At 36.8% G+C, this 21,208-nt stretch overlaps 1 protein-coding gene across 3 annotated transcripts in view; it reads right to left on the bottom strand.

Annotated features, from left to right (window-relative positions):
• BRCC3 (BRCA1/BRCA2-containing complex subunit 3) overlaps positions 1-21,208 on the bottom strand; it is a 66,777-nt gene that overhangs the window by 24,942 nt on the left and 20,627 nt on the right. For 2 of the 3 annotated variants that reach the window (XM_003421746.4, XM_064277827.1), the window contains one exon: positions 9,519-9,593. The exons of the other annotated variant lie outside the window; for it this stretch is intronic. In XM_003421746.4, coding sequence (XP_003421794.1) covers positions 9,519-9,593 — 75 coding nt within the window. The remainder of the gene's footprint in view (positions 1-9,518; positions 9,594-21,208) is intronic. 3 annotated transcript variants of the gene reach the window in all.

Raw genomic sequence — 21,208 nt, 5'->3', positions numbered from 1 at the left:
GGGGGGTGAGGGACAGGGTCGGACAGAATTTTTTTGTGTAAATAATGGCCAAAAGTTTTCCAAATTTGATGAGAAATATAAATCCACAGATCCAAGAAGCCCGATGAAATCCAAGCACAGGAAACATGAAAAGAACTACACTAAAAAAACAAACCAAAAAAACCCAAAAAACACTAAGGCACATCATAAATAATTTAAAATTGGTGGCAAGGAGAAAATCTTAAAAGAAGCCATAAAAAAGAGATTAAGTAGAGAGGAACAAAGGTAAGCATGACAGCCAATTTCTTTTTCAACAGTAGAAAAATAGCTTTATAGTGCTGAAAGAATAAAAAGCCAACCTAGAATTTTTTGCCCAGTGAAAATATCTTTCAAAAATGGAAGTGAGGAAAAAACTCTGTCAGACATACAAAAGTTGAAAGACTATATTGCCAGTACAGGAAATAGTAAACGATTTCTTCAAGAAGAAAGAAAATGATGCCAGATGTAAACAAAGAAATGAAGGGTACTGGAAATGGTAACTACATGAGTAAATACAAAAACATTTTTTCTTACTGTGATAATTAAAAGATGTATACCTTAAAGCAGTGATTCTCAACAGGGGGGCACTTTTCCCCTGCAGGGGATATCTAGCAATGTCTGGAGATATTTCTGGTTGTCGAAATTAGGGAGGTGCTACTGGCATCTAGTAGGTGAAAAGCCAGTGATGCTGCTAAACATCCTAAAATGCACAGGACAGCCCTCATGACAATTATCCAGCCCCAAATGTCAACAATGCTGATGTTAGAAACCCTGCTATGAACTCTAAAGCAACTACTAAAATAACATAACAAAGAATCGTAACTAGTAAGCCAACAAAAATGGCAGGAAAAGAGGAAAAAGCAAACAAACATCAGATGAGACAAACAGAAAACAAACAACAAGATGGTAGTTTTATACCCAATCATATTAATAATCATATTAAATGTATGGGGACTAAATATGCTGATTAAAAGTCAGAGATTGTCAGACTGAATTAAAAAAAAAACAAGAGCCAACTATATGCTAACAACTACAAGAACCCCACTTTAAATCTAAGGACGCAAAAAGTTAAAAGTAAAAAAGATACGTCATGTTAGCAATAATCAAAAGAGAGTTGGTGTAGCTATGCTAGTATCAGACAAAGTAGATTTAAGAGCAAGAATATTATCAGGGATGAAAAGAGTAATTTCATAATGATAGCAGGGTCAATTCATCAATAAGACATTAACAGTCCTAAATATTTTTCCATCTAATAATAGAGCTGTGAAGAGAAACAGACAAATCCATGAATATAGTGGAAGACTTCAATACCCCTCTCTCGATAATTGGTAAAACAGGTAGACCAAAAATCAGTAAAAATATACAACTTGAACAACACTACCAAAAAACTTGAACGAATGGACATTTATAGCATATTCTACCCAACGACAGCAGAATACATATTCTTTTCAAACATACACAGAACTTCTACCTAGACAGACTGTATTCTGGGCCATAAACAAGTCTCAATAACTTTGAAAGGTCTCAAGATATATGAAGTCTTTTTCTGTCTATAAAGGAATTAAGTTAAAAAATCAGTTTAAAAAAAGACATCAATTACTCTAAAGAAAAGAAAGATATAAGGGGGCAAGGAAACTAGAGCACCGGAAATGGAACAACCAGAACACAATTAAAGCGAATGTTGACTCACTGTGAAAAATGTAACTAATGTCACTGAACAATTTGTATAGAAATTGTCAAATGGGAACCTAATTTGCCATGTAAACTTTCATTGAAAACACAATAAAATATTATTAAATATATACACACACACACATATATATAATGAATATCACCTATAAGTACTGTGCTCCTTTAAAAAATCACCTATATGACACCAAAGTGTCAACGATTACTTTAAACCAAAGATGATAATGTAAGGGGGCAGGGAAACTAGATTAATGGAAATGGAACAACCAGAACGGAAATAATGAGAATGTTAACGCATTGTGAAGAATGTAACCAATGTGACTGAACAACTTGTGTAGAAATTGTTGAGTGGGAACCTAAACTTCTGGGTAAACCTTCACCAAAAACACAATATTATTAAAAGAAAAAAAAAGGATTAAAAAAAATAGAAAACAACTTTGGCTTCATGTACTTGAAAAAAAAAAAACAGAAATCACAACTACCTAAATAATTTTGAACAAAGCACTTGGCTACTCTTGGCTCTAGGGTTAGCATCTGTCGAATAAGCTTGTGCTTGATGCCCCAGTTGACTAGAATTATGGCTTCATTGGAATATATTTTTATAAAGACTGATGAGATAATCACAGAGAACACACATGACTGTAGTGGCTCTGATTTCAAGAGTTGTTACAGAAGGGAATGACACCAGACACCAATGAGGATGAGTAGAGAAAAAGCAGACCCCCTGCAATCTACACTTCACAGACTTCTTTTTCACATAGCTCCTTTAAGGATGAAAAAAACCTAGTAAAATTTATTAACCTTGTTTTAAAAAAAAAAGACATCAGGAAAATCCCTAAGTATTTAGAAACTAAATAACACTTCTAAATAGCCTGCGGGTCAATGAAGAAATAAAAAGAAAAATTAAAAAGCATTTTGAACTGAGTGAAAATGAAAACACATATCAAAATTTGAGGGATACAACAAAAGCAGTACTTAAATGGAAATTTATAGCGCTCAATGCTTATATTAGAAAAAAAAATACAGGTATGAAATCAATTACCTCTACTTCTATTCTCATTAAAAGAAACTAGAAAATGAAAAAAAAAATGAAGCTCAAAGTAAGCAAGATGCAGGGAATAACACAGATCAGAGCAGAAATCAATGGAATAGTAAACAAAAACAATAAAGAAAATCAATGAAACCAAAGGCGATTCCTTGAAAATATCAGTAAAATTGTTAAAGCTACACCAGACTTATCAGGAAAAAGGAGAAGACACAAATTACCAATATAGGAATGGGAGAGATGATACAAAATGCCAATACAGGAATTAGAGAAATGACATTAGATTCTACAGATAATGAAAGGATAAGGGAATATTATGCTAACAAATTCAACAACGTAGATGAAATGGATAAATCCCTTGAAAGACACAAAGTACCAAAGCTAGCTCAAACACTTCACTCAAACGACATTCAGGCGGCTAAAAGACACATGAAGAAATGATTGTGATCATTAGCCATTAGAGAAATGTAAATCAAAACTACAACGGGATACCATCTCACCCTGACGTTATTGGCACTGATCAAAAAAATAGAAAATAACAAAAGTTGGAGAGGTTGCGGGGAGATTGGAACTCTAATGCACTGCTGGTGGGAATGTAAAATGGTACGACCACTATGGACAATGATATGGAACCTCCTTAAAAAGCTAGAGATAGAATTACCATAGGATCCAGCAATTGCACTCCTAGAAATATATCCTAGAGCAGTAAGAGCCGTCACATGAATAGACATATGCACATTCATGTTCACTGCAGCATTGTTCACAATAGCAAAAAGATGGAAACAACCTAAGTGCCCATCAACAGATGAATGGGTAAACAAACTATGGTACACAGGCACAATGGAATATCACCCAATCTTAAAGAACAATCATGAATCTGCAAAACACCTCACAACGTGGATGAATCTGGAAGGCATTATGCTGAGTGAAATAAGTCAAACCCAAAAGGACAAATATTGTATGAGACTACTATTATAAAAACCCAAGAAAAGGTTTGTTGTTATTATTAGGCACCGTCTCATAGCAACCCTACACACAACAGGATGAAACACTGCTTGGTCCTGCACCATCCTCACAATCGTTATGCTTGAGCCCATTGTTGTAGTCACTGTGTCAACCCATCTCTTTGAGGGCCTTCCTCTTTTTCGTTGACCCTCTACTCTACAAAGCATGACATCCTTCTCCAGGGATTGGTACCTCCTGATAACATACACAAAGTAAGTGAGACGAAGTCTTGCTATCCTCGTTTCTGATGAGCATTCTAGCTGTACTTCTTCCAAGGCAGATTTGTTCATTCTTTTGGCAGTCCATGGTATATTCAATATTCTTCGCCAACACCACAATTCAAAGGCATCCATTCTTCTTCAGCTATCCTTATTCATTGTCCACCTTTCACATGCATATGAGGCGACTGAAAACACCATGGCCTGGTCAGGTGCACCTTAGTCTTTAAAGTGACATCTTTGTTCTTCAACACTTTGAAGAGGTCCTTTGCAGCAGATTTACCCAATGCAAAGTGTGTCTTGATTTCTTGACTGCTGCTTCCATGGCTGTTGATTGTGGACCCAAATAAAATGAAATCCTTAACAACTTCAATCTTTTCTCCGTTTATCATGATGTTGCTTATTGGCCCAGTTATGAGGATTTTTGTTTTCTTTATGTTCAGGGGTTTTCCATACTGAAGTCTGAGGTCTTTGATCTTCATTAGTAAGTGCTTCAAGTCTTCTTCACTTTCAGCAAGCAAGGTTGTGTCATCTGCATAACACAGGTTGTTAATGAGTCTTCCTCCAATTCTGATGCCCCGTTCTTCCTCATATAGTCCAGCTTCTTGGATTATTTGCTCAGCATACACATTGAATAAGTATGATGAAAGGATACAACCCTGACGCACACCTTTCCTGATTTTAAACCATGCAGTATCCCCTTGTTCTGTTCGAACTACTGCCTCTTGATCTATGTACAGGTTCCTCATGAACACAATTAAGTGTTCTGGAATTCCTATTCTTTGCAATGTTACCCATAATTTGTTATGATCCACACAGTCGAATGCCTTTGCACAGTCAATACAACACAAGCAGACATCCTTCTGGTATTCTCTGCTTTCAGCCATGATCCATTTGATATCAGCAGTGACATCCCTTGTTCCATGTTCTCTTCTGAATCCAGCTTGAATTTCTGGCAGTGCCTTGCCGATGTACAGCTGCAATCACTTTTGAAAGCTCTTTCGCAAAATTTTACTTGTGTGTGATATTAATATTGTTCGATAATTACCACATTAGATACAGAAAAAATCAACCTTTGATGGCTTGGAGGGAGGAGAGAGATGGAGAGGGAAAATCACTAACTAGGTAGTAGACAAGCGTTAACTGTGGTGAAGGGAAAGACAACACACAGTATAGGGGAAGGCAGCACAACTTGACCAAGACAAAGCCATAGCAGCTTCCTAGACACATCTAAACACATTGAGAGACCAAGTTACTGGGGGCTGAGGGTTGGGGACCATGGTCTCATAAGGCAATCTAGGTCAGTTGGCATAACACACTTCATAAAGAAAATGTTCTACATACTACTTTGGTGAGTAGAATCTGGGGTCTTAAAAACTTGTGAGCGGCCATCTAAAATACATCTATTGGTCCCATCACGTTCGGAGCAAAGGAGAATGAAGAAAACCAAAGACACAAGGAAAATATTAGTCTAATGGACCACATGAACCATAGCCTCCACCAGCCTGAGCCCAGAAGAACTATATGGTGCCTGGCTACCACCACCAGCTGCTCTGATGAGGATCACAATAAAGGGTTCCAGAAAGAGTGGGAGAAAAATATAGATCACTCACACACACATATACATGCACACTACACACGCTGTACACACACACACACACACACGCTTACTGGTCTGACAGAGACCGGAGGAACCCCCGAGACTATGGTCCCCAGATACCCCACTGACTCAGAACTGAAGCCACTCCCAAAGTCCACCTTTCAGCCAAAGATTAGACAAGCTTATAAAACAAAGAACAACACACATTAGGAATGTGCTTCTTAGTTCAGTCAAGTATTTGAGACCAAAAGGGCAACACCTGCCCAAAAGCAAAGAGGAGCAGGTAGGCAGAGACAGGAAAACTGGAGGAATGAACATGGGAACCCAGGATGGAAAGGAAAAGGGGGAGAGTGCTGACACATTGCGGGAATTGCAATCAATGTCACAAAACAATTTGTGTATAAATTTTCGGATGAGAAAGTAATTTTCCCTGTAAACTTTCACCTAAAACAAAATTAAAAAGGAAAGAAAAAAGCTTGCTCAAGAAGAAATAGATAACCTGAATCACCCTGTATCTATTAAGTAGTTTAAAAGTTTCCCACAAAGAAGACTCCAGGACTAAAAGGCTTCACTGGTGAATTCTACCAAACACGCAAGAAAGAAATATCAGCTATACACAAACTCTTCCATAAAACTGAAAAAGGAGGCAATACCGTCCAATTCATTTTCCAAAGCCAGCATTTCTCTGATATCAAAGCCAGAGAGACTTTATAAGAAACAAAAACTACAAACTAAATTAAATAATTCTAAACAAAATTTTAGCAAATCAAATGCAACAATATATAAAATGGAGAATAAATCATCAGCAGTGAGCTTATTCCAGGAATGTAAGGTTGCTTTAGCACTGAAAATTCAATCAATGTAATTAATCAATATTAATAGACTAAATAGACAATAGATAAAGAAAAAGCATTTGATAAAATCCAACATTCATTTTAGATGAAAAAGAAAATTTTCAGCAAATTAGGAATATAAGGGAACTTCCTTAAACCGATAAAGAGGATGTACAAAAAAAACCTTCAGGAAATATTGTACTTAATAGTGAAAGATCAAATGCTTTCCCCAAAGATCAGCAACAAGGCTATGATGACTGCTGTCAACAGTTGTATTCAACAAGTTTACGGGACGTACCAATGAGTGAAATAAGGCAAAAACAAAACAAAACAAAGGCATCCAGATTGGAAAGGAAGAAAATTGCCTTTATTCACAGATGACATGATCATCTATGTATAAGATCTTTAAAAAGGTACAAGTAACAAGTGAATTTAGCAAAGTTGCAGGATACAAACTCAATATACAAGAATTAGCTGTATTTAAAAAAAAAAGTTTTTTTTTTAAATTTATATAGTAGCAATGAACAACAGGAAATTAAAATAGAAACAGTAGCTTTTAAAATGGGATAAACATATGAAAATATAGGGATACATGTGACAAAAGATATGCTAGACTTGTATACTGGAAACTACAAACCATTAAGAAAATTAAAAACCTAAATAAATGGAGAGATACACCATGCTTGGAAGACTCAATATTGTCAAACTGTCATTTCTTCCCAGTATGATCTACAGATTCAACATAATCCCAACCAAAATCCCAACAGGCTATTCTGGAAAACATCCACCATATGATTCAGCCAATCCGCTCCTAGATGTTTCCCCAAGGGAAGAAAAAGACTTGTAGGTAATGTTCAAAGCAGCTTTATTTGTAATAGAAAAAACTTGGAACCAATTTAAATGTCCATCAACATGTGAGTCAATAAAAAAATTGTGGTAATGTTTCTACAAATGAATACTATTCCATAATAAAAAGGAATGAACTATTGATAGCCTTGATGGTGAGGTGGTTAAGAGCTCAAGCTGCTAACCAAAGGGTCAGCAGTTCGAATCCACCAGCCACTCCCTGGAAATCCTGTGGGGGCAGTTCTACTCTGTGCTATAGGGTTCCCATGAGTCGCAGTCAACTTCATGGCAACGGGTTTGGTTTTTGGTTATAACATGGGTGAGTCTGAAAATAATTATGGCTTTTGAAAGAATCCAGACAAAAAAAGAGTACATACTCTATGGTTCCATATATATGAAATTCTAGAATATACAAACTAATCTATTACGATAGCAAATCAGTGTTTGCTGGGGCTGGGATGGGAACAGGCAAGAATTACAAAGGGCACAAGGAAACTGTTGGGTGATGATAGACACTTTCATTATCTTGATTGTGGTGATGGTTTCACACATATATACATGTCAAATCTTAACAAATTGTACACTTTAAACATGTACAGCTTATGATATGTCAATTATACCCCAATAAAGCTGTTAAAAAATAAATAAAAGGAGCCAAAGATCCTTGGAGAAATTCTGAATTCAGGACTGGGTACAGGAAAGTAGAAGATGAATCTAGAGCATCATCTTGTGCTAGAAAATCAGGTGGTACTCAAAGAACTATGGGAACATGTCAAAAGAATATGGGAGGGGCTTACACTGGCTGAATCTGAAAATAACTAATGATAGCAACAGAATAGAATCCATTGAACAAAATAAACTAATTAAATGTAGAAGGAATCATGGAATTTTAACATTGCCATTTGACAACTATCTTAGTAATAAAATGGTTTAAAATAACCAATGAATGGTAAACTTCTCACAAGATACTAATTGCAAAGGGAAAAATAGTAACTTTACAGTGGAAAAACCTCACAGACACTATCTTAAGCACTTGATCAAAGTGGAAATCACCAGTAATGGGACATACTGATATCACGTGAATTCTAATACAAATCACTAAGAGAAACACATCACTTCTGTGGCATTCTTGCCAAAAGTGTATAATTTGCATCTAATCATGACGAAACATCAACAAATCCAAAATGAGGGACATTTATTCAAAATAATTTTAACATTTAAAAAATGTTAAAAGTCACAAAAGACGTATTTCAGATGAAAGGAAACTAAAGAGACATGACAGTTAAGTGGAATGCATAAACCTAAGCCAGAATGAAATTTTTTTGTATTCCTTCAGCTAAAAGGGATGTTATTAGGAAACCTGGATTAGATAATATAGTGTTGCATGAATGTTAATTTCCTGATTTTGACAATTATATTGTGGTTATGTAAAAGAATGTCCTTGTTCTTTAGGAAATAACCACTGAAGTAGCATCATGTATGCAACTTACTCTCAAATGGTTCAGGAAAAAAAACATGAATACATATATAAAGAAAAAATGAAAATGGAAATGTAGTAAAATCTTAACATTGGGGGATATGGGTTAGGGTATACATGAATTCTTTGTACTATTCTTGAAACTTTTCTATAAATCTGAAATTATTTTGAAACAGAAAGTTTGAGAGTAATAACTAAAAGAATGAAAAAGTCAAGGACAATTTAATCAATCCAACGAATGACAGGAAAGGGAAAAAGAATTAAAGAGAAAGTATGGCAAACAGAAAGCAAAAAGATAATGGCAGGAATATCACATATATCAGCAATGATAATAAAAATGAATGCATTACACTCACCTATTAATACACACATGTTCTGATTGTTTAAAATCGAATAACTCAAGATCTTGCTATATTCTATTTACAAGAGACATACCTGAAACAAAATAACTGAGGAACGTTGAAAATAAAGGATGGAAAAAGTTATAACAGCCAAACGCTAATAACAAGAACTACAACGCACAGCAGGCAGTGGCAGATTGCTGGTTGTCTATTCCAAATGTTCATTCTGACTTTCCCCCTTGGTAACAGAATACCAAGATTTTCAGCCAAGACAGAACCATCTAAAGTAAACCACTGTATTCCCCAGTCACCCTTGTAGCTTAGGTATGGCCATTTGACTAAGTTCTGCCAATGAGATGGAAGTGGAATTGTTTTCTGGAACTTCTGGGAATGTCATTTATTGGATATTGACTCATTTATTGGAAGCCCCTTTTTTGCCCTCCTACCTTTCCTCTTCCTTCTGGCCCTCAATGGAGATGTGCTGGCTGGAGCTCCAGAAGTCTCGTGGACCATGAGGGGACCTTAGGATGGAAACCATATACCAAGATGGTGAAGCAGAAAGATAGGAGCCTGGGTCCCTTTTGACATCATAGTGGCCTGGAATACCTATCTGCAGACTTCTTTTACCCAAGAAAGAAAGACTCTTTCTTGTTTAAACTTATTTTATTTCTTATTTAAATTGTTTTTCTAATATATGCAGCTGAACTTAATCCTGGTAGGTGGAAAGAATAATATTCTTTAGAGATAAAGAATTCAAGGCATAAGTAAATAAATAAATAAAATGACACCAAGAGGGCTATTCCATATTGAATGAAGGAAAAATACAGCAGGAAAATATAATAGCCATGAACCTTCATGCACTAACAATATAGCTTCAAAACGTATAAAGCAAACTTGGAGTAAAATAAGAGAAGTAGACAAATGTACAGTTATCTATAAAGGAAACAGAAACAATGAGGAAGTATGTAAGGATCTGTATAACGCAACTTAACAAGTTTATTCTAACAGAGATATAAGGAACTTTATACCGAAGAGACATCATACATATCTTTCAATTCACATGAAAAAGTCACAAAAATTGACCATGTTCTAGGTCAAGGATCAGCAAACTTCTTCTGTGAAGGGCCAGATAGTAAATATTTTAGATTTTGTGGGCCATAGAGTCTCTGTCACAACTATTTAACTCTGAGGTTGTAGCTGAAAAACAACCGTAGGCAGTATGTAGTTTGAGGACTCCTGTTCATGGTAACAAAGGAAATATCAAAAAATCTCCATAAAGCTGATATCACAAGGCCACGGTTACCCTAATATAGTTTAAAAAATTAGCATAAAGAACCCACAAAATCTATACACCTAGAAATTTTAAAACAACAATCTAATGGGAGGAGGTGGGGAAAGAGAGATAAATAAACAAATGAATAAACAAACAAGATAATTTAAATTAGTGACAAGTGTGATAAAGAAAATGAAGATTTTTTAAATAAATTACATATACGAGTAAAAAAACTGGAAAACTTAGATGAAACGGATCATTTCCTAGGTTAACTATAAATTATCGTAATTGACTTGAGAAGGAACAGAAAACCTGGCGGGGGGGAACAAGAAATTTAAGATGGTGAGGGAAAACCTACCCACCAGAAGGCACTGGGCCAAGGTGATTTTCTAGGAGACTTCTACCAAACTTTTAAGAAAGAGATAATTCCAGTCTGATATAGCTTATCCCAGGGCATACAACAAGTACAACAATAAAAGGAAACATAGCCAAAACATAGTTAAGAGAGGAACTTCCTTATCTGATAAAGAATATCTACCCTCCCCCCCCCCAAAAAACTACAACAAACATCATGAATTTAGGAATATGAAAAGGATGCAAGGTCAATAAGGCAAGAAAAAGAAAGAAAAGGGATACAGGTTAGAAAGGAAGAAACAAAATTGTGATTATTCACAAATGACCTGATTGTGTACATACAAAATAAAAAAGATTTTAAAAATTCGCACACTATTAGAATTAGTGAGTGAATTTAGCATGGGCACCGCACACAAGATCTACATACAAAAATTCATTGAACTTCTATATACCAGCAACAAATAAAAAATGAACTCTAAAAAGTGATACCACTTATAAAATAGCTTTATAATGTTTTTCAAATAAACATCAAAAGCTTAGGAACAAATCTAACAAAAGATGTGCAAGACTGAAAATTACATTATTGAGAAAAATTAAAGACTCACACAAATGGAGGGATATAACATGTTGATAGAGTGGAAGACTTAATACTTTAAAAATGTCAGTTCTACCTGAATTTAGCTGTCGATTCAATGCAATCCCAGCAGGTTTTTTTCTTTAGTCACATTCTAAAATTTGTATGGAAATGCAGAGGGCCAAGAATAGCTAAGGCAATCTTAAAGAATTTCAGAGCTGGAGGACTGATATTACCACATATCCAAGACTGATTATAAAGCTACAGTAATCAAGACAGTGTGAAATTGGCAAAAGGATAGACAAGTAGACAGGTGGAACAGAATACAGAATCTAGAAACAGATCAATACATACATGAACTCCTGATTTGTGATCAAGGAATAGTCTTTAAATAAATGGTTCTGACTCACTGGATATCCACATGAAAAAAATTAATCTTGACCCCTGCTTCACACCATACACAAAAATCAATTCCAGGTATATTAATAGCTTTATAGTTTTAACAAAACTAGGAAAAAAAAATAGGAGAACATCTTAATGACCTTGGTGGTAGGAAAAAACATCTTAAACAGAACACAAAGAACATTAACCAAAAAGGAAAAAAAAATGATCCAATGATCTACATTAAAATTAAGAACTCATATTATCAAAAGCAACCATTAAGAGTCAAAAGCCAAGCCACAGAGTGTAAAACGGCATTTGCAAAACATGTAACAAGACTCGTGTCTAGAATACATAAATAATTACAACAAATTAATAAGATAAAGGCAGACAACCCAGTAGAAAAAAGGGCAATGAGGTTCAATAAGCACTTCATAAACACTACCATACATTCACCAGAATGGCTAAAATGAAAAAAAGACAATACCAAGTATTGGCAGGGCTATGGAGCAAGTAAAGCTCACAGACTAAGGAGTGGAAATCTTTGGAAAACTGTTGACATTATTTACTAAAGCTGAACACATACGTAGATACATAGATTCCTAGAAATACCCAATAAATGTACATATGTTCACTAAAAGACATCTATGAAGATACTCACAACAGCAAAATTTAAGAGCCAAAAACTGGAATTGTTTAGCACCAGTAGAATGGATAAATAAACTATGGTATATTCGTACAGGAGCCCTGGTGGCGCAGTGGTTAAGAGTTATGGCTGCTAACCACGAGGTCGGCAGTTGGAATCCACCAGGCACTCCTGGGAACCTCTGGGGCAATTCTACCCTGTCCTACAAGATCGCTATGAGTCGGAATCAACTCAATGGCCCTGGGTTTATATTCACACAACGGAATACTATACAGCAATGAAAATTTCTAAACTACTGCTATTTGCAACAATTTGGATAAATCTCACAAGCATAAGACTAGGTGAAAGCAACTAGACACAACAGAGTGCATACTGTATACTGCACTTATATAAAATATGCTTCAAAAACAAGGAAAAGTAATCTATAGTGATGAAGGTCAGGACGGTGGTTGCCCTTGTTGGAAATGAGCGACTACAACAAGCAGAAAGGGTGGATGCTGGGTGCTAATAAGTTCTGTTTCTTCATCGGGGGGCTGGTTAAAGGGGTGAATTGTGAAAATTCATCAGATGAGGAAATGAGGCACAGAGAAGCTAAACACCTTACCCGATGTCAGAAAACTAGTAAGTGGTAGAGCCAGGATTCCAACCAAAACATCTGGCTGCATAGCCATGTTCTTAACCATTGTGCTATGTTGTCTCTCTGGAAAAAGAGAAACTACCAAATTCATTTTATAACTCCATAAAATAAGGTTAATACCAAAATCAGACAAGGGTAGTCAAAGCAAGATACTTGAGGCCATCTCATTTATGAACATAGTTGTAAAAATCTTAAGCCCAATATTAGTAGTAAATAGGAATTCTCAGTAATGCAACAGCAAAATGTTAATAAAAAAACACAAAAAACTTTGAACCCATTTCACTTAATAGCTTAAAGACGGAACAACACATTACCAACTCAAGAAATGCCAAACAAGCATTTGATAAAACTAAATTGGCATGTTGTGTTATATTTATTTTTACAAAAATTAAAAAAAAAAAACCCTAAATATACATTCATGATTAACTTCCTAAACTTAATAAAGGAATCCCTGAGTGCTGGAAGCGGTTAAGTGCTTGACTACTAGCTGAAAGGTTGGTGGTTCGGACCCACCCAGAGGTGCCTCTGAAAGGCCTGGTAATCTATTTCCAAAAGGTCATAGTCTTGAAAACCCTAAGGGGCAGTTCTATTCTGCACAGAGGGGGTCACCACGAGTCAGATCAACTCAATGGCAACTAACAACAACAAGCAAAGAAAATCACAACAAACTCATACTTAATGGTGAAACATCAGAAATATTCCCATTAGAGTCAGAAAGAAGACAAAAGGTGATTGCCACCCAATCCTGCTATTCAGCTCTTATAGTTCCTTACCAATAAGAACCCCCCTGAAAAAAAACACACACACATACATATATGTTGGAGTATAAATGCCTTACCAAATCCAAAACATGTAACACCTTACATTTGAGTCTTCCTAAATGCCAGACATTATCTAAATGTTTTCATTAATTCACTTCATTTTCACAAAAACCCTATGAGCTAAGTATTGAATTAGTATCTTCATTTTACACATAAGGAAACTGAAGCAGAGAGCTTAAGTTATTTGCCCAAAACCACACACCTAGTTAGTAGCAGCATCAGGACTCAAACCAGGCTCTATGGCTCAAGGCCCCACTCTCTCAGCCACTGTACACCCTATCTCTGTTTCTATCCTAAAATGCCATAGTAATTAAAGAAACAGTCATGGTATTGGCAAGGGAATAAAGGAGAGATCCATTTAGAATAAAATGAAGTTAGAGTCCCGCCTCAAAGAGTTCACAAAAACAAGTTTCAGATGAATTAAAGTTCTAAATGTAAAAAACAAAATTATAAAAAAATGAAAACACACAAGACATTAACCGCATTATTTTCAAACTTTCCTTTGTCAAATGACACCATAACCAAGTCAGCCTAGGGGAAGATACTTGCAACCAGGGCTTCCAACTGGTTCCCTGCTGACAATGTGCATTTCTAACAAGTTCCCAGGAAGTTATACCTAAGAACTGCCTGGATATCTTGTTAAAATGTAGATTCTGATTCAGTTTATCTGGGGAGAAATGCACATTTTCAGCAGGGACCTTGTTAGAAATGCACATTGTCAGCAGGGGTTCCAATCAGAAAGAACTGGTTAGGAGCCCTGTGTGCAACATACTGTATGGACATCTGTCCATTAAGAACGGCCCTGTATACTAGCTTTGTGACTTGCAGCAAGTTTCTTAAGCTCTAAGCTCAATTTTCCTTATCAGTAAAACCAAAATACAAACCAAACCATAATCTCTATTTGACAGGTGTCTCAATCATCCACTCCCAGGGTTGCTTTCTTGGTGGTATGAGGTCTCCCTGTCTCTCTGCTTACTTCTCTCTTTTCTATTTCAAAAGAGACTGGCTCAAGATGCAATCTAATCTTGTAGATTAACTCCTGCCCCATTAACATAACTGCCCTTAATCCCAGTTCATTAACGTCATAGAGATAGGATTTACGACAGATATGAAAATCACATCCGATGACAAAATGGTAGACAATCACATAATACCGGGAATTGTGGCCTAGCCAAATTGATACACATATTTTTTGGGGACACAATTCAATCCATGCCAACAGGGTTGTTGGGAAACTGCATGTACCTCAGTTTCCATTAGCAATGGCTATGAATTTATCAAACGCATTTCTAGTATCTATTGATATAATTGTATGTTTTTTCTTCTTTAATTTGTTCATATAACAAATTACATTACATTCTGAATTACATTTGACTTTCCTGAAGCTGAACCAACCTTACAAACTAAACGTAGTCATGGTGTACTATTCCCTAATACGCTGTTAAATTTGGTTTGTTAATACCTTATTCTGAATTTATATCTATATTTATGAATAAAATTGGTGAATAATCTTATTTTTCTGTGCTATGTTTTATCAGGTTTGGTGTTAAAATTATTCTAGCTATTAAAAGCAAAAAACTAAGGCACTTTCAGCCTTTTTTTATGGTCTGGAAAAATGTGTAAATAATCTTATAACTATCTGTCCTTTAAAAGTTAGTTAGATCCAGCTGTAAACCCAAGTAAGCTTGACATGTTTTAAAATCGTAGATCCATAATCACTGTTTTCAGTCTCTGCTTTGGTAATTGCACTAAAAAAGTTTTCTATTTCTTAATCAATTTTGGTAATTTTCCTAACAAATTATTTCTTTCCTCTAGAGTTTCAAATTGTTACAGAGGTAATGTACTAAAGACATAGCTTTTAAAATGTTTTACTTTTTAATTATTGTCTTAGTTATCTAGTGCTGCTACATCAGAAATAGCACATGTGAATGGCTTTAACAAACAGGAATTTATTTTCTCACAGTTCAGGAGGCTAGAAGTCCAAATTCAGGGGTGTTGGCTCCAAGGGAAGGCTTTCTCTCTCTGTTGGCTCTGGGGGAAGGTCCTTATGTCTTCAGTTTCCATTTCTTGATTCCTTGGCGATCTCATGTGGCATGGCATCTATCTTCTCCCAGCTCTGCCTTCTTGCTGCTTGCTTAAACTGCTCTTTTACTATCTCAAAAGAGACTGATTTCAGACACACCCTACACTAATACTGACTCATAACATAACAAAAAAAAACCTATTCCCAAATGAGATTATAACCACAGGTATAACGGTTAGGATTTACAACACATATTTTAGGGACACAGTTCAATCCATAACAATTATCACACAGTAAAATGGACTTCTTTTTCCTTTTGGAATACAATGCTATGAATATTAACAAACATATGTACAGATTCATGTAACCAACACCTTAATGAAGATACAGAAATTTCCATCTACCGCCCTAAAAAACTTTCCTTCTATCCCCTTATACTCACACCCATCCTTACAGTTTTCTTTTCAAGAATGTCATGTAAATGCAATCATACAGTATATAGCCTTTCTAAGACTGGCTTCTTTAACTTGTTGTTAGGTGCCATCAAGTTGGTTCCGACTCATTGTGACCCTAGGTATAACAGAACTAAACGTTGCCTAGTCCTTCGCCATACTCACAATACCTCATGTTGATGCAAATAACACGTACCATCTGTGTTTGTTTGCTGGCCTGCCCTCCCCAAAGAGGCACCTCACAAGCACCACCATACAAATAGTCTTTCACATGTTACTGTTTAAAAAAAAACATAGCATGCTTATGAAAACACCTAGGGTGAGGGTGGGGTGCAGCCAGCAAATCAGTGCTAAGCATGCTTGACCCCATTGTTGCAGCCACTGTGTTGAATCATCTTGTTAAGGGTCTCTCTCTCTTTTGCTGACCTTCTACTTTACCGAGCATGTCCTTCAGCAGGGATTGGTCCCACCTGACAACATGTCCAAAGTAAGGGAGATGAAATCTCACCATCCTCACCTCTAAGGAGCATTCTGGCTGTACTTCCTCCAAGACAGATTTGTTCAATCTTCTGGCAGTCCATGGTATATTCAATATTCTTCGCCAACACCACAATTCAAAGGCGTCAGTTCTTCTTCGGTCTTCCTTATTCATTGTCCAGCTTTCACATGCATATGAGGTGATTGACAATACCACATCATTAAGGCACAGTCTACTTTGAGGAGGCAGCTCTTCCCCAGCTGTACTTTCGGTGACTTCCAACCTTAGGGACTCATTTTCCAGCATAATATTGGACAATGTTTTGTTGTTATCCATAAAGTTTTCACTGGCTAATTTTTTTGAAAGTTGCCAGGTCCTTCCTCCTAGTCTGTCTTAGTCTGGAAGCTTTACTGAAACCTGTCCACCATGAATGATCCTGCTGGTGTTTGAAATACTGGTGGCATAGTTTCTAGCATCACAGTGCGATCAACTGACAGCCTCTGAGATTCTTTCAAGTTGTCACCTGTACCAAAAGTTCACTCCTTTTTATTGCAGAACAGTATTCCATTGTATGGATATATAAGAGTTTGTTAATCCACACACCCATTGAAGAAATTTGGGTTATTTCTACTTTACGGTAATTATGAATTGAGCTGCTATAAACAACTGAGTATATGGTTTTGTGTAACATTAAGGTTTCATTTCTTTAGGGTAGATATCCAGGAGTGAGACTGCTGGCCACACAATAAATGGATGCTTACTTTTGTAAAGGTGGGCAGTTTGAACTCACCTCAGAAGGCCTGACACAGTTCTATTCTGAAACACATGGGGTTGCCACGAGTCTGAGTTGACTCAATGGCAACTCATGCTGGTGTTTTCAATGTGTGTGTACTAGTATGTTAACATGGTTTTAACTGATTCACTGATGGCTAATGATGTTGAGCCTCTTCTCATGCGCTTACTTGCTATCCTTATATCCTCATCACCCATGAGTCAGAATCAACTTAACGGCAATGGGTTTGGTTTTTTGGTTTATATCCTTGTAGGTGAACTTTGCCCATTTTTTAATAGAGTTGCTTGCTTTCTTATTATTGAGTTTTGAGTCTGCTATATATGTACGTGGGTACTGCAAATAGTTTGCTCTCAGCTACTAACCAAAAGGTTGCCACTTTGAACGTGTCCCATGGTGCCATGGAAGAAAGGCCTGGTGATCTACTTCTGTAAAATTACAGCCAGTTGGAAGAATAACTTCAATTTTAAGACTTTATATGAAACAACAATAATCAAGAGACAAAATATTGGTGACTAAAAAAAAAAAAACCCAAACCCAGTGCTGTTGAGTTGATTCCTACTCATAAAAAAATAACAACTGTATATTGGTGATAGACACTGTTTAAAAAAAAAAAGGAAGACTAGCTATAGACTGGGTGAACATATTTGCAAATTACATATCTGACAAAAGACTTTTATCTAGATATTGCGTTAAATCTATAGATTAACTTGGAGAAAACTGAAGTCTTTACTATGCTGAATCTTCCAGTCCATACACATGGTGCATCTCTTCATTTAATTAGGCCTTCTTTGATTTCTTTCAACAAGGTCTTGTGGTTTTCAGCATACAGATAGATCTCGTACCTGTTTTGGTAAATTTATACCTAAGTATTTCTTTTGGGGGGAAGTATTATAAATTGTACTGTTTAACTTTTTCTTTCCAATTTTGTATGGCTACTGTGTAGAACCTCCATGCGTCTGTCAGGTTGTTATTCTGTGGGGGCTTGCATGTTGCTGTGATGCTGGAAGCTATGCCACCGGTATTCAGATACCAGCAGGGTCACCCATGGAAGACAGATTCCAACTAAGCTTCCAGACTAGGACAGACTAGGAAGAAGGACCCGGCAGTCTACTTCTGAAAAGCATTAGCCAGTGAAAACCTTATGAATAGCAGCGGGACATTGTCTGATATAGTGCTGGAAGATGAGCCCCCCAGGTTGGAAGGCACTCAAAAGATGACTGGGGAAGAGCTGCCTCCTCAAAGTAGAGTCAACCTTAATGACGTGGATGGAGTAAAGCTTTCGGGACCTTCATTTGCTGATGTGGCACAACTCAAAATGAGAAGAAACAGCTGCAAACATCCATTAATAATATGAACCTAGAATGTACGAAGTATGAGTCTAGGAAAATTGGAAATTGTCAAAAATGAAATGGAACGCATAAACATCGGTATCCTAGGTGTTAGTGAGCTGAAATGCACTGGCATTGGCCATTTTGAATCAGACAATCATATAGTCTACTATGCTGGGAATGACACCTCGAAGAGGAATGGTGTTGAATTCATCGTCAAAAAGGATGCTTCAAGATCTATCCTAAAGTACAACGCTGTCAGTGATAGGATAACATCCATACGCCTACAAGGAAGACCAGTTAATACAACTATTATTCAAATTTACGCGCCAACCACTAGGGCCAAAGATGAAGAAATAGAAGATTTTTATCAGCTGCTGCAGTCTGAAATTGATTGAACATGCAATAAAGATGCATTGATAATTACTGGCGATTGGAATGCAAAAGTTGGAAACAAAGAAGAAGGATCAGTAGTTGGAAAACATGGCCTTGGTGATAGAAACAATGCCAGAGATCGAATGACAGAATTTTGCAAGACCAACGACTTCTTCATTGCAAATACCTTCTTTCACCAACATGAACGGCGACTACACGCACGGACCTCACCAGGTAGAACACACAGAAATCAAATTGGCTGTATCTGTGGAAACAGACGATGGAAAAGCTTGATATCATCAGTCAGAACAAGGCCAGGAGCCGACTGTGGAACTGACCGTGAATTGCTCATATCCAAGTTCAAGCTGAAACCGAGGAAAATGCCAAGAAATATGGAAGACAGCTCCCTGGCCAACCGACTAGAAAAGATCCATATTTCTGCCTATTTCCAAGAAAGGTGATTCAACTGAATGTGGAAATTATAGAACAACATCATTAATATCACATGCAAGCAAAATTTTGCTGAAATCATTCAAAAACGGCTATAGCAGTATATTGACAGGTAACTGCCAGAAATTCAGGCCAGATTCAGAAGAGGATGTGGAACCAGGGCTATCGTTGCTGATGTCAGATGGATCCTGGCTAAAACCAGAGAATACCAGAAGGATGTTTACCTGTGTCTTACTGTCTACACAAAAGCATTCGACTGTGTGGATCATAACAAATTATGGACAACATTGTGAAGAATGGGAATTCCAGAACACTTTATTGTGCTCATGAGGAACCTGTACATAGATCAAGAGGCAGTTGCTCGGGCAGAACAAGGGGATACTGAGTGGTTTAAAGTCAGGAAAGGCATGTGTCAGGGTTGTATCGTTTCTCCATACCTATTCATTCTGTATGCTGAGCAAATAATCAGAAAAGCTGGACTACATGAAGAACAGGGTATCAAGATTGGAGAAAGACTCATTAACAACATGCATTATGCAGATGACACAACCTTGCTTGCTGAAAGTGAAGAGGACTTGAAGCACTTACTAATGAAGATCAAAGACCACAGCCTTCAGTATGGATTGCATCTCAACATAAAGAAAACAAAAGTCCTCACAACTGAACCCATAAACCAGATCATGATAAATGGAGAAAAGACTGAGATTGTCAAGGCTATCATTTGCTTTGGATCCACAATTAACAGTCATGGAAGAAGCAGTCAAGAAATCAAAAGACACATTGCATTGGGCAAATCTGCTGCAAAGGACCTCTTTAAAGTGTTGAAAAGCAAAGATGTCACCTTAAAGACTAAGGTGCACCTGACCCAAGCCAATCACCTCATACACATGTGAAAGCTGGACAATGAATAAGGATGACAGAATAATTGATGTCTTTGTGAATTGTGGTGTTCAGGAAGAATACTGAATATACTGTGGAGTGCTAAAAGAATGAACAAATCTGTCTCAGAAGAAGTACAAGTGGAATGCTCCTTAGAAGCAAGGATGGTGAGACATCTTACATAGTTTGGGCATGCTGTCAGGAGAGATCAGTTCCTGGAGAAAGACAGCATGCTTGGTAAAGTAGAGGGTCAGTGAAAAAGAGGAAGACCCTCAATGGGATGGATTGACACAGTGGCTGCAACAATGGGCTTGAGCATAACGATGGTGGGCATGGTGCAGGTCTGGGCAGTGTTTCATTCTGTTGGACATAGGGTCGCTATGAGTCAGAACCAACTCCAGGATACCTAACACCACCACTATGAAGTTGAGTATACTTCTTTGTGGTTACTCTAGGGATTACAAAAGACACAATTAGCATTTCAGTCAATATATATTACCACTTCAATGGATTGTAGAAACCTTACCAGTTTATAGGTTCCATTACACTACTCTCTTTTATGCTATTGTTGTGTGCTGTGGATTCCGAGTCCTAGCCACCCAACATGACAGAGTAAAACTGCCCCATAGGGTTTTCTAGGGCGTAATCTTTACGGAAGCAGCAGATCACCAG

This window comes from Loxodonta africana, chromosome X (genome assembly GCF_030014295.1).
Source record: "Loxodonta africana isolate mLoxAfr1 chromosome X, mLoxAfr1.hap2, whole genome shotgun sequence".
Lineage (NCBI taxonomy): Eukaryota > Metazoa > Chordata > Mammalia > Proboscidea > Elephantidae > Loxodonta > Loxodonta africana.
Note: the sequence above shows the minus strand (reverse complement) of the source record. Positions and strands in the feature narration are given on the sequence as shown.